The 13,965-nt window shown below is 44.1% G+C and overlaps 1 protein-coding gene across 1 annotated transcript in view; it reads right to left on the bottom strand.

The window, feature by feature from the left end:
- Positions 1 to 13,965, bottom strand: part of RAB28 (RAB28, member RAS oncogene family) — a 625,431-nt gene that overhangs the window by 364,706 nt on the left and 246,760 nt on the right. Inside the window, exon 3 of the mRNA XM_069202784.1 lies at positions 6,997 to 7,085. Within this exon, the coding sequence (XP_069058885.1) occupies positions 6,997 to 7,085 (89 nt within the window). The remainder of the gene's footprint in view (positions 1 to 6,996; positions 7,086 to 13,965) is intronic.

Raw genomic sequence — 13,965 nt, 5'->3', positions numbered from 1 at the left:
ATCTTTATAATGTAAGTTCATAGGGGTAATTATACAAGTTTGGGGGCGTGGCAAAGATCGCAGACGGTTAAGTCACTCTATTGGGTCCTGCCACCATAAGACCTGCATATAGCATGTTGTCCCAGTGGTGTGGACCCCCCGGCCCCTTCCGGTGACATAATGCAGACTGAGGCACACTGCAGGGGCTATGTCGGTCCCGAAAGGGAAAGGAAGACACTGGTGAGGAGTCACGGCCGGCCTGTGTGGAGGATTGCGACCACGAGACACTGCTGACTAAGTGCAAGCCTAGAGAGGTGCACGTTCCTTTCCCACGTTCAGTCCTTAGTGCAGCGGGGGCGCCTGTACTCCTGGGGGTGCCCCTGCAGGGGATGTTCACATCAGAGAGTCTCCTGTCACCTTACCCCCAGAGTCGCTTTTGGACTGCTCCACTGATTCTGCCCCACCTGGGCCTCCCTGTGGTGGGGATGATGGGGCCCACACCCATCTTTATCACTCCAGTGGGGCCAGAACCAGGGTCTGCGGGTTTTCACCACAACTCTCAGGGGCGACATTAGGGTGAGGTGGACCTATTGTCCAAAGGGAGCGGCAACTGCTTCTGGATAGGACAACCTGACCACGCTTAACTGCCCTTATGGCTGTTGCTCATCCAACTAACTCACCCGCTGCTAGAAGGGAGACAGGGTACACCAGGCGGCAGCATGCACCCGACCTCTGGCACTGCTTGAACTACTCCCCAAAACAAAGACTTGGCAGGGGCAGTTGGCATGGAACATATCCTCACCTGTCTGGGATGGGGTGAGGTTGCCCCCCTCAACTGGTCGTCCCATACAGTGGGCGTCTGCATACCCAGGGAACCATGGCAATAGCCCGCATCACGAAAGGCCGCACTCTAAAAGGATATGCTATTGAAACCCCCTGACAGAAAAACAGGGGATGGGTCTTCCCTTCCCAAGCAAGAAACACCAACCCAACGGAGAAGGGGGTGAGAACCCAGTCACCTGTCCATTCCTGGAAGCCTTTTCACCTCCCTCAGGGAGGATCTGCAAATGGTGAAGAGGGATATCTTTTAGGACTTGAAAGCAATCATGAGCGAAGTGGCAGGAATTGGGGACACTGTTTTGACCCTGAAAGACCACAAGGCTACCCAGGACGAGGAAATGGAACAACTTCAAAAGGAAGTCCTTCATCATTGCGATCAACAGACTGATCTACAAGCCCATGCGGACGGTTTAGAAAACCAGTCCCGAAGGAATAACATTAGGATTACGTGAGCCCCATGGGAGCAGACGGGTCTGATATAGCTGCCTACGTCAAAGCCCTGTTCCTCCAGATCTCAGAGACAGCACCTGGAAAAGACATCTAACTCGATAGGGTCCACAGAGTCGGCCTACCACGCAGTGGGAACTCACAGCCCGTTAAAATTCTGGCGTGCATTAATGACTTTCAACTTAAAGGACTGCCCTTACGCAAGGCTAGAGACTCCCATCCGGTGAAGTTTCAAGGGAATACACTGGTCCTGTATCAGGATATATCAGCAATCACCTTGCGAAAGAGAAGAGAGTTCTGCCCGGTCACCGCTTATCTCTGGGGAAAAAAAAGAGTAGCTCACTGTTGGAAACAAACATTCTGCCTTATCTTCTGTTGGGAAGGGAAATTACATCAACATTGTTCTCAGGAAGCTGCAGAGAGAGCACCACCCAGATGATGTTCCGCCTGCTTCTCAGATAGACCACAAATGATCCAGGCAGAGGAGCCAGAGGGCCTCTCCAGGTCACCACCATCCAGACCCGGAGGCGATGGCGAGCGACAGGCAGTGCTAGAGTCCCTGACAGGGGAGACCGAGGGGTGAAGCCCCGCTGGACTACACAGTACAGCCTGGTAGCAGATGGGGCATGGAGGACACAAGGCAGGAGGCGTGGGACCACGAGGGAGGGACAGCTTGCCTATGTGAGACCACAGACCCAGCTATCGCATTGCCTATAGAGACAATGGTAGACATGTCCAGCTTTATTTCTTGGTTGCTGTTTTGTTTATGTTACGTTGGGAGTTTGTTTTCCACAAAGGGATGGGAGAACAACTACATTTAGAACACACAATACTCAGTAGTCAGACCACATTGGGGTCGAACTGGGAGACACTGCAGGAGCCCTCCTGCTGTAGACCCTAGGTTGACCAGTGACTACAGCACCAGTCCTACGCTAAATAACGCAGGCTAACTTAAAAGTCATTACCCTTATTGTCAAGGGATTAAATAATCCATTTAAGTGCATTGAGATCCTCTCTTATTTAGAGCACTCGGAGTGGACCTGTGCTTACTACACAAGATACTTCTACTCCTAGGGGATTGTCATAGGCTAAGATCCCAGGCTTTACCTAAACAATATTTTTCCTCTGCCAAAACTAAGACAGTGGGAGTAGCATTGCTCACCTCACGTTTGTTCTGGGGGAGGGTGGGGAACAGGGTCGTTGGGCCTCGGGAAGATTGTTAGTGGACATGGTACACATAGGCAACCACTCTATGGTGGTGGGCACTACTTACGCATCCAATGAGAGCCAAGAACAATTTTTAAACAGACTCTGGTCGACGTGATGTCTTCCCAAGACAAGCTGGTGATGCTGCGCAGGGATCTTAACCTGGTTTACCACAATGATTTAGACAGGTCAGCCCATTGATTTGGGGCGGTGGGAGCAATTTCCAAGGAGAGGGGGCCCAGTGGTGGGGGAGCTGAGCCTAGGAGATCTCTGGCCTGAACATCACCCCAGACACGAATATATCTTTTATTCACACACCCACAAGACATACACTAGACTAGATCACTTTCTGGGAACCCCTGATTTTCAGAGTCTCTCCTATAGATATTGCTATAGAACCTCGCTGCTTGTCCTATCATACAGCAGACTCTCTAAGCCTTGAGTTCCCACCTCTCCAGAGGGCCTTCTGCCCTTGGAGAATGAATGAAACTATTTTGCAGAGACCTGAAGTAGTGAAACAAATCGGACAGGCTAATTGGAGATACCTGGAATTCAACAAGCATTTCTGTCTCCCTCCTCTGGGATGCCCTTAAAGCTGTTATTAGAGGAGAACTCATAGTGATTTTAGCGGCAGATAACACGCTCAGAAGGGAGGAAAAGGGAATCAGGTTTTGGAGCTAGAACGGATTCATAAATGCACAGGTGCACCACATGTCTGGCGACAGTTAGAAACGGCCTGTACACAATTTGCAGGGATGGATCAGGACACAGCAGAGTAGGCCTTGCTCAGACTATGTCACTCCTTTTACATAGGGGGAAATAGATGTGGTTGCCTACTGGCAAACCGACTCCGGTCCCAGAGATAGTCAGCAGGGATAGACTCCCTTAGATCACCAGATGGGAGATGCACTCATTGCGTCTACTTTTCTCCAATTTTAGGAAAATGTCTATTTGCATGATGACCTGCCGGGGGAAGCACCCGAGGCATACCTCAGAGAAGCCCACACAGCCCGACTGACGCGAGAACAGGCTGCATCCATGTACTGTCCAATTAGAATAGAAGAGGTCATATCTGCAACTGCATGGTTAAAACCTTATAAGTCTCCTGGACTGGATGGATATCCCTCATCATTTTACAAGGCATTTTGCATTCTCCTGGCGCCCATACTGATATGCCTTTTTAACAAAATCTCAGGCCCAGATTCGATCCCGCCCTCCATGGTTGAGGCATCTATTGTTGTACTTCTCAAGCCGAGTAAGGACCCCCCAGCAGTGTAGGTCCTATGCGGCAAATCTTTAACTACCATCAATATCAAACTTCTCACCAGCGTTTTAGCCAACCGATTGAATCCACTTATGTCAGGGTTAATTGATCCAGACCAAGGGGGCTTTGTATTGCATAGGCAATGCAGTGATAACACAGAACACATTCTCAATCTCACTGATAAAGAAAGGCGGTCACACCGGGACATCATGCTCCTGGCCATAGCCATGGAGAAAGTGCTTGATAGGGTGCACTGGCCGTATTTGACAGCAACCCTGGCACGCCTTTGGCTAAAGGTTCCAATCTTGGATCCTCGGTAACTATAGCCACAGGTGATGGTTCGAGTTAATGGCCACACTTCATCCCCACTCTCTCGCAGGGTTACCCGACAGGGGTGCCCACTATTGCCCCTGTTGTTTACCCTATACATGGAGCTGTTTGTTCAACGAGAATCCACACATTAAAGGTGTGACTTTAGGTGGAGGGATGTATACCCTATATGCTGACGATGTTATTGTAGCATTGGACAACCCACAAGATGCTCTCCCAGCCTTTTGACGGGAGACAGAGGCAAAAAGGGAGACGGTTCCCAATACAATGGGAATCCAGGTCTATTCCCTATTTGGGGCTCCAGCTTGCCCCAACTATCAGGAAACATCTATCACTAATTATGGAACACTCCTCCAGCGGGTTCAACATTGAACCCAATGGCAACTGTACCCACTTTCTTGGTTGGGTTGTATTGCCGTACTAATGATGACTGCACTACTGAGGATCTTGTTCCTCTTCCAGCCCTTGCCAGCTGACCCTCCTACTGGCATGCTTCAGTCCTTACCTGGAGGATTTCAACGCTCTGTGTGGGCAAGGAAACTGCCTCCGTTGAACCAAGCCCTATGCTATCGGCCCCCACCACAAGGGGGATAGGGAATCGCAAACCTTCTACAATACTTTCAAGCTGCCCTGCTTTGCTATATAGTAGAGTGGTCCAGGGGACAATCTGAAAAGCATTTGTTGTTCATGAATCAGGCGATTGTGGGCACATCCCTATGAAAGATTGCGTTCCTGGCCCGCACCCAGCAGCCGTGGGCCTGTATTCCTAACCGATCACGAGTCCAACGCTGAAAGTGTGGGACCAGGTATTGAAGCGGGAAGATCTTTCTAAATTCCTATCACTGTTGACTCTAATGGTTGGCAATGCATTCTTCACATCGGGCATGGACTCAGTTACCTTCCGCTGCTAGTTGTCACTGGGGTGTTGCTCCATTGGCCATCTCTTTGACGAGGAAGGCCCACTCCCCTCTGAAACATCACAAACCGATTATGCACTTACAGAGAGGATGCGCTATCTGCAAATTCGCCACTGGGTAATGCAGCCAGCAATTCAGAAGGGGGTAAGGAGCACCCTCACAATCTTTGGAAAGTGCCTCTTGATGAAAAGCACCGACAGAGGTCTTATCACAGCCCTATATGGCATCTTGCGAAATATTCCTGTCCTGCCAAAATCCCCAGGGCAAAAACTCTAAATTGGAACTAGAAGGCTCCTTACAACTAAGGAGTGGAAGGAGATACATTATAGGACACGCCACACCGCACGGAACATTGCTAGTGTAGAAAATGCAATGTAAATTGCCACATATTGGTATTTCACATCAGTGTGTATCCATAAAAGTAACCCTACTCGTAGCCCTGATTGCTGGAGGAACTGCGGATCCCCGAGTTCATTAGTACACTTGCTATGGGAGTGCCTGAAGTCGGCACATTATTGGGAGAAAGTATTGGATGATATTGACACACACCTTGACACAAAGCTTTCTCGCTTTCCAGCATACTTCCTCTTGGGACCACCCAATGCTTTAACCTATTCTCTTAAATCTTGCAGGGGCAACTAATAGGTTTGGCTTTAGGAGCGGCAACCCAGAACAATTCATTGGGGAACTGACACTCTTCCTACTTACTTGGGATGGCTACATCATTTATGGCATGTGCTGGGGATGGAGAAGCTTACCCTGATTCTTATTGCACAGGGAGATTCCTTTCCAGACATTTGGGACCCGTTCTTGGCACTCCTCTCCAGGGAGTTTGGGGAGTTAACTTGCCCTAAATATCTTCAACTTTTGCGACTTACGGATACACCTGCTCAGACATAGCATCCAGGGACACACAAGGGGTCTCACACCGGTACCTACCTGTACAACATTCTGATCTCTAGTTTGGTGTGCTCCGGGAGAGGGAGGCGGAGGCGGGAGGTTGTTCTTTGTTGTTTCAGATGTACAGACCTGAGGTACCAGTTGCCTCCATTGCTGTAATGGAGGATGTTATGCCAATGCATACTATACTGTACATCGCAATGCTAATAAGTACGCTGATAACAAAGATTTGAACCATAAAATCTTAAGTGTATGGAAGGCTATGCCAGTTTCAAGATTCCAGGCATACTAATAGCAATCAAATACTCAAAAGGTGATGGGGTGAATGTTTTGCAAATAGACTAACCACTGGCAACTGATCTGGGTAGCATTCCCACCCATTATGTTTCATCCACTGTACTACTCTAGACGGGGCCCCCCTACTGCAAATCGGTACTGACCCTGTTCCTCATGGAAATGGTCTATTCTGAACCTTGGTGGTCTTACCCCTCTGGCCTGCAGCTCATTGCTTTTTTAGTTGGGAAATCCGAGATTCACACCCCGAATCTCACTGCTAAGCTATGCCCCTGGAGAGATGACAACCAATACTCAGTGTTTCCATGTTGTGCTGTCTGCAGCTGGATCACTAGCTCATACTGTTGCTGAGTTAGTATGCACTGAGTGCAATCTCAGCAAAAATGAATGCGTGAGTAGATGACACTACTTAACAGGATGACCCTAGGGAATGTTTATAATAACTATGAGAGTTGCGCCATGTCACAGAGGGTGATATGTCCTCACTTAGGTGCAAAGTATTAGCAAATTGAAAAGAATAAAAGTGAAGAACAGTGGCCGAGTAAGTCCTTACTGGAAATGTTCTTGGATGTCAATCTTTTAGACAAGCGCGGTACTTTCAGAACTGAGCCGGTGTGGTTTACAATTGTGTTGGGCACAGAACACTATAAATGTTACATTTATATTACTAATCCTTAGTGCTACTTTTGATGCTAAGTTATGTATTGAAGCATATCAGGTTCCAGTCCCCTACCTGCCCTCTCGGCATTGTCAAATCGAATGCAACACCTTTTTTGTAAGTATTTTCCCATCTCTATGATACATGTCTGTAAAGATTACCTGTGCTCCATAGATATACTTATCCAACATCTTGCCTCCAATTGTCTGTCCTCCAATATCCCAGACTTGAAGGGTAACGTTCAAGTTTCCTGAAAAATATAAACAAGAAGGAAGGTACAGTAAAATCAATCATTACAATTTATGATTGTAATAAACAAAGACAAATATTTTCAGCGTTTTTTATGTTCTTAATTATGCAGGCTAGAATAAAACGTAATCTCTGCACTACGAGAACAGTGACTGAATATTAATAATTTGAATTAAAAAAACAGCCATTTTGCATATTCATCTCAAAAAAGTGGTATGGTATACTCTAAAATACCAAGCTTGGCAGGTGTGGCATCTAGAAACAAGAACAAGCAGTGACAAAGCAAATAGGTTTGTTGACAAAATAATGGCAATTAATGGCTGGATTGTTGTCTCTCTGCATGGGTTTGAATGGCTGGGCATATAACAGCGGAAGGCATGTGACTTAGTGACAGTGGTTGAGTGACTTGGCATAAAGACAGATGAGTAAGGAGCAGGAGCACAGGAATGCCTTCTGTCCCAACATGACTGTGGTCATCCATGTACTCAATCTGTATATTGCCCATTTAGTCCTTAATGCCCTCACTTGTTCATCCATTCAGACACTTCATTAAATCATCAATCTACACAAACCCGCCAATCAATAAAGAATAACTTTCCTCTTTTAAAACAAGCATTGCAATCAGATAGGTCTGGCATTGGTTGCTGGCCTCTTGGGTTTGTCAATGCTTGCTCCTTTTATTCCTTTTATCATGGTTTTTGTAAAACTTTATTGGTGGGGGAACTCCCAGGCCCCTGACAACATATATATGTATATATATGTATATATATAAAACACTTACTACAGGCTGCTAGAGTAGGACCTAGTTTGCAAGGGAATCACAGTGTGCGAATGTGTTCCTTGGAAAAGAGCAGAATGCCATCACTCACAGTATAGTTACACTATGGCTGAAGTGGTCTGACCAAGCGCCCCAATCTGTGAGCTGTAGTGAACAGACGAATGAATGAAGAGGGCTGGATCAAAGTTCCTACAGGTATGTAAGCATAAGTATCTATGTAAATATATGCACATAGGTATAATTATTATAAGTATATATGCTCAGTTGACAGTACAAGGGGAACAGTCGGTGTATTTGTTGACGATCTCCACATCGCAGATGATGTCAGACCTTTGGACACGTGTAGTTACAATCTGCCACGCGTCGCCAGCTGTCCATTGCTAAACTTGGGCTACTGTAGGTGTAATAACCCTTAACCTGCCGGAAAGGTCAGTGTGCCGGAAAAGAAGCTCGTTTTGTCGGCTATCCTCGCGGGAAAAGAGAAGATCCAGATGCTGAGAAAAGGCCCTTTTATTAGACCCTTGTTTTAGAAGAATTCCATCCTACCAATGCTAGAGTGAAAAGCCCGGGTTTATGAAATAACCAGCCCAAAAAACATCCGTGTGCAAAGGCAGAATGTTACTGTACGTGCTATGATTTATGTGCGTAAAAACTCAAAATGCACATGGTTGCAGAAGGTGACATGCACAGAGGCTAAATGTATTTACATAAGAGGTGCATGAAATGTAGAGAAGATGAAAAATACTAAAACTAGTGTATGTAGAATGGGAGGTGACATGTTACTGCGTCCTATACTGTTCTTTTGGGGGTGACTTGAACATTGATTAGCATTCTTAATCATTTTCAAGAAGTGAATAAGATCTGTAAGTTACAAAGTTACCATTTTTCATAACTGTTCATGAGCCTCAATAGTAACTGTAGTTTTTTAAGTGGACCACAGTTCTAATAAACTATCAGAAATGCGAGCAACTCCTAGCCCTAGCAGGAAAATACGTTGGCTCACAAGAAGCAGTAAGCACCTCGTTAAAGAAAGTAGTTACCATCATTTACTCCATTCCAAAACATGTGCAAAGCACCTCTGAGCAAAACCCTGCGGATGGTGAGGTGTACAGGAATAATATAATTGCTTCTCCCTCTGCAGGTACGGTTGGAGCCTTGTTCCATAATTCTCAGTGCAACAGCCATAAAACATAACAAAACTCATTTCCAAAGCATCAAATAGCTCATAAAAGAAATTCCAGTGAGTGGAAGCATGGTGTTTAGGAGACCTATATTATATACTGGGAGTGTATATGTTTTGTCAACTACGATGTTGAATCTAGAGTCATAACACCTAAAACAACTGTGACACTGTCTCCTAGCAGATTTACTCAGCTTTCCTTACTCCTGCTAAAACATCTCCCTCTCTATTTTCAGTCAAATATCAGAAAAAATGTTTAATGGAGATTCACCAATGTAAATTCTGTCGGCCAAATTTACATTGTTACTCATGTAAAGATTTACCAATGGCTATTTAGCAGCCGTATATGCATTGACGTGTGCAAATTCCCCCCCACCCCACCCAAGTGCGGAAGAATCTACACTTCTAAGTTTCATTAAAAGGTGGATAGTGGGTGCTCTAAGGTGCAAGTCATGGTAAGTTTGGGATTGCCCAAAAACACGTATCTGTTATTTAAAATTTGATATTGATCCGTCAAGAAATTGCCAAATGTGCATAATAAAACATGAACAAATATCATTTAAAATACACCAGTTGTAATATGAATTTTACAAAAAAATGTAAAAGTATAACGGTTGGAGGGTTATATATAAAAGGCACTGCTTGAGAGGCACTTCATACATTATAACATAAAAACATATAATGGAGATATTTGTGTAAGGAGTTTAGTAGCAAGGGGCAGGCAAAATGAACATGCCTGGTATCCTGAACCCCATTTTTAAAAAAAGTACATGGTACATTACTCCAGACTAAGACTTTCCCACCTCCCTTTATTCATTTGAAGTGACATTTCACATGATATCAGTTAACATGTCCGGAGTGATGTAACATGTCAGTTCATAAGCAGTGCATGTGGGGGGGTTATAGTTAGTTCACTAAGGGATACCCAGTGTATTTCAGTGTTGTTTTAATTATCACTCATTACATGATCCATGATTCTGCTATTCGTATTGCTCTATAAACTCTTACATCTTTATTAAAAATAAAACATGTACGTAAACAGCCTAAAGCCATATATAGCATAGTATTACTGGTTGTACAGGTGTGGGTGCACAGAATGGAAATGTTGTAAACAGTGGAGGACATTGTGGCTGTGCACAGTGAAAGTAAAAAGGGCCACATCATACCCATCAGTAAACTTTCAAGTAATAACAGTCCTCCATGTTGAAAAAACACAAGTTACATGCTGAGCGCACCTGTTCTGAGTAGCAGAGGCATGTTTCAAAGTAGACTATGGCTTAGTTGCAAAGTTTTCACAAAAATGCAGGAAAAGCCAATAGATTATCCACCAGCTGATGTCTGGGAACATGATTGTTTAAATACTTGTTAGACAGCCCAATAGGCAAACCTGTTTGAGCTACAAGGAACCAACAAACTTCAGGAGGCCTCTTTTGCTTTCCTTCTGACCAGACTCAACGGTAAACCTGATATGTTCCCCTCTGCTGACCTCTGCAGGAGTGAGTCTCTCCAAGTCCTGTCCTTCAGGCGCTTTGATCCTTGGCTGGAGTCAGTGTGCATTCCTCCATGTTCAAATTAAGGTTTCATCAAATCTCACACAGCACAGACTGACACAGGGCTTCGCGTCACAGCACCTTGGTGCTCCTGATCAGCGACTTCAATGCATCCAAAGAAGGATGATGCAAGAGGCTCTGATCGCAGCACCTTGTAGCCCCTACTCAGCATCCTCACCAGATCCAATGCAGAGCGGCGCAGAACCTCACATCGGACCACTGATGTAGCTACTGATCGGCAGCCTGATGGACCTGATGCAGTGCACCAAAAACCTCGCACTCCACAGCCCTGCACACAGAACAAAAAGCACAATTTCCAGAGGGACCAATCTGGTCCAGTAATTGCCCTGCACTCCATCATGGCAAACTTGAACTTGTGACTTTGTCCACATCCGGCTCAACCAGATACTTGCAGTTGAGCTGCACGCCTTTTAGCACATTTTTTTTTTTTTACCTTTCTCTTAATAAACTCATAACTTTTGTTCGATTGATTTGATTTTTATCATTTTAGTGTCATTTTATTTAAGGATATATCATCAAGCTTTCTAAATTGTGTTGCATTTTCACTTTATTACTGTGTAAATGCATAAATACTTCACATATTGCCTACGTTAAGTCTGACTTTTGTGCCAAGCTACCATATGGCGAAGCAGAGCTTTAGTTATTGACTTTTGTGGTTCCTCTGACAAGCACTGTGATTAATATTTTCAGTGGGTTCTCATCCCTCTAACCAATCTTCAAATGTCCTACAATTGCTATTGTTGAGGGAGGTGAGGAGCATTAAGACTCACTTGAGGACTCGTTCCGACACTGGTAATCAATACATATTACATTGTCCATATGAGCATTCAAACTATATAAGCTGCATCGTACATGCAAAATCAATGAAATTTGACAGTTGTAGTTATCAACTGACAAAACACCTGCCATTATCGCACCGCCCACAAGGCTTAAGACTAATTTGCAAACAGTACAGAAACAAAGAAAAGAACTATCAAGCAAATAACATGGTGGGCAGCACAAGTTATGGCATGTGTTGGGTTTGTTTATAACCATAACTGGAAAAGTTCCATTGGCTTGGCGCATTTTAAGTAGACTCATGACAGAGTCTCTGTTTGTTTTCAGAGAATGTATGTGTCTTGCGCACACACGCACATAAATATATATATATATATATATACACACACACACACACACACATACATACATATACACACACACACACACATATATATATACATACATGCATACATATACACACACATATATACATACATACACACACACACACACAAATGAAAACTGATATTTTTAATCTATACAGCCAGGATCTGGAAAAACATCCCTGTAACCATCAGGACTTCCCCAACAATGATTAAATTTAGGAAAGATTTGAAGACTTGCCTGTTCAAAGAAAGCTACATTACAATGCATTAACCATCCACAACTCAGCTTCCTCTCCTATTTATTAGTCGCCAACTTTAAGCTTGCCTTTGACCATGTACAGCGCTCTGCCTGCTTAGGCTTCAGCTATTGAAATTACATACTCATGCAAACATATACACACAAGCACATACAAAACTCACTGAAATAAACACAGTTGAAGGTTAGTTATCATTCGACAAATATAAAACAAAAAGCCTAGCAATTCCCTATCCGTCCCACAACAATCACCAGAACTCATACACCAACCATGTTTTACTCTTTGTAGATAGCTGTTTTTTCACTTATCATCAAAGGATAATATTAAGCATGGCAGTGGCCTTCAAGGATTCTTCGCTTTTGTGTCTGCTGAACAGTAACTAAAATTTAACAGTGATTTTCTTGTGAGATTTTTAGAGGTTTTTGTGAGGTACTGCATTCATCTGCCACATATCCATTCCATGCTGCATACTGTTTTTGGCTGTGCAAGTCATGGGTTTGTCACACTGCTTTTCCCAGCCGCAGTGCTCAACTCCCACTGCACACAGCCTTTAACCTTACAAAACAAGGGTCGGCCACAGGCCCAGCGCCCAAATGTCCATAAATAGAGGGCCTGGAAATGTTTACATTTTTTTAAATGTTTATGCCAGGCCCCAGAATTGGGTTTTCGAACCTTATGTGATAATTGGAGCTCACTAACCCTGTGTCACGGCTCTCAGATCACTCAACAAAAACTATTTTTTAAATAAATTCCTGGGGGTCCATTTAGTGCCTCCTTTTCACCACTAATATGCCCATACATGAGCAGATGATTTCCCTGCCCCATATGGATTTTTTTGATTTCTTGTTCTTGTAACTGTAAAGGCGGCCACCATAGAATGTTGCAGACAGCTATTTAAAGCCTTTCAGCTTGCAGACTTAGGTTTGGATCCTTCAATCAGAAGTGGCTGACTGGACTACAATTAAAAATATCACCTTTATGCAATACCTTTTTTTTCCCAACTTCAGTCTGCAAACATGGGTTCACTGAACCATCCACAGACTAAATGATCCTGCGTTGATCTGCATGAAATTTGGCATGCCTGGCCATATCATATAAGCTAAGATCTGCAGATCTGTCCATAGGGACCAGATTTATATGCAATACAAAAAATGTCTTTTCAATAGAAAGTGTAAATAAACCATAAGCGACTACTACAGTGATTCCATGTTATTATCTGAAAAGGCTTCATCTGAGATACTGTGTTTGAGATACAAATTAAGTACGATTATTAGTGGATAAAAGACTGTATGAAAGCATCACTAAGTTTTGGATTGAGACAGAAGAGCACTGGCAAATGGTAGTTTTAGGAGTGCCTGATATTGTTTTCCTATATCCTGGTGAGTTTTCAATCATGGTTGTGTTTATTATGGTGGGCTACTAGATGTAATTGTGTGCTATTGTTTCATAATGCATATGCTGGCTGCGTGGGTATTTGATGGTAAGTGCCAGATATATATTACAGAATGTGCTGAGACATCACAGTTTGTAAGTAGCATTAGGAAGGTGGGTGCAAGAATGTGTAATCTGAGCTGTGTTGGTGTTTGACCAGAGGTATTCTTTGTATATCGTGGTTGTGTTGACATAACCAGATGGCTCTGTTGGTACATGAAGATGTTAGTTATGTGGGTATAGTAAGATGGGTGTGTTGGTGTCTGATTTTGGTTGTGTCAAGGTATGTAAATGAGTGTGCTGGTATATGACAGGGGATGCGGGTAGTGTTGACCTGTTATGGGTTGTGCTGTTTAAGCAAACATCTGTCTTACTGACTCCTTACACTTTTAATCCAACCCCCAAAATGTACATCCTACTTTGGGAGAAACCTTGATGTTCTTGTCTGCCCTCCCATGAAAAAGTAAGTCTTTGTCATAGTGCATCTACTGAATACAGGAAATTCAAGCAAGCATACGT

The sequence above is a fragment of the Pleurodeles waltl genome, chromosome 1_2 (assembly GCF_031143425.1).
Source record: "Pleurodeles waltl isolate 20211129_DDA chromosome 1_2, aPleWal1.hap1.20221129, whole genome shotgun sequence".
NCBI classification, from domain to species: Eukaryota; Metazoa; Chordata; class Amphibia; order Caudata; family Salamandridae; genus Pleurodeles; species Pleurodeles waltl.
This window is presented reverse-complemented; position numbering and strand designations above follow the sequence as displayed.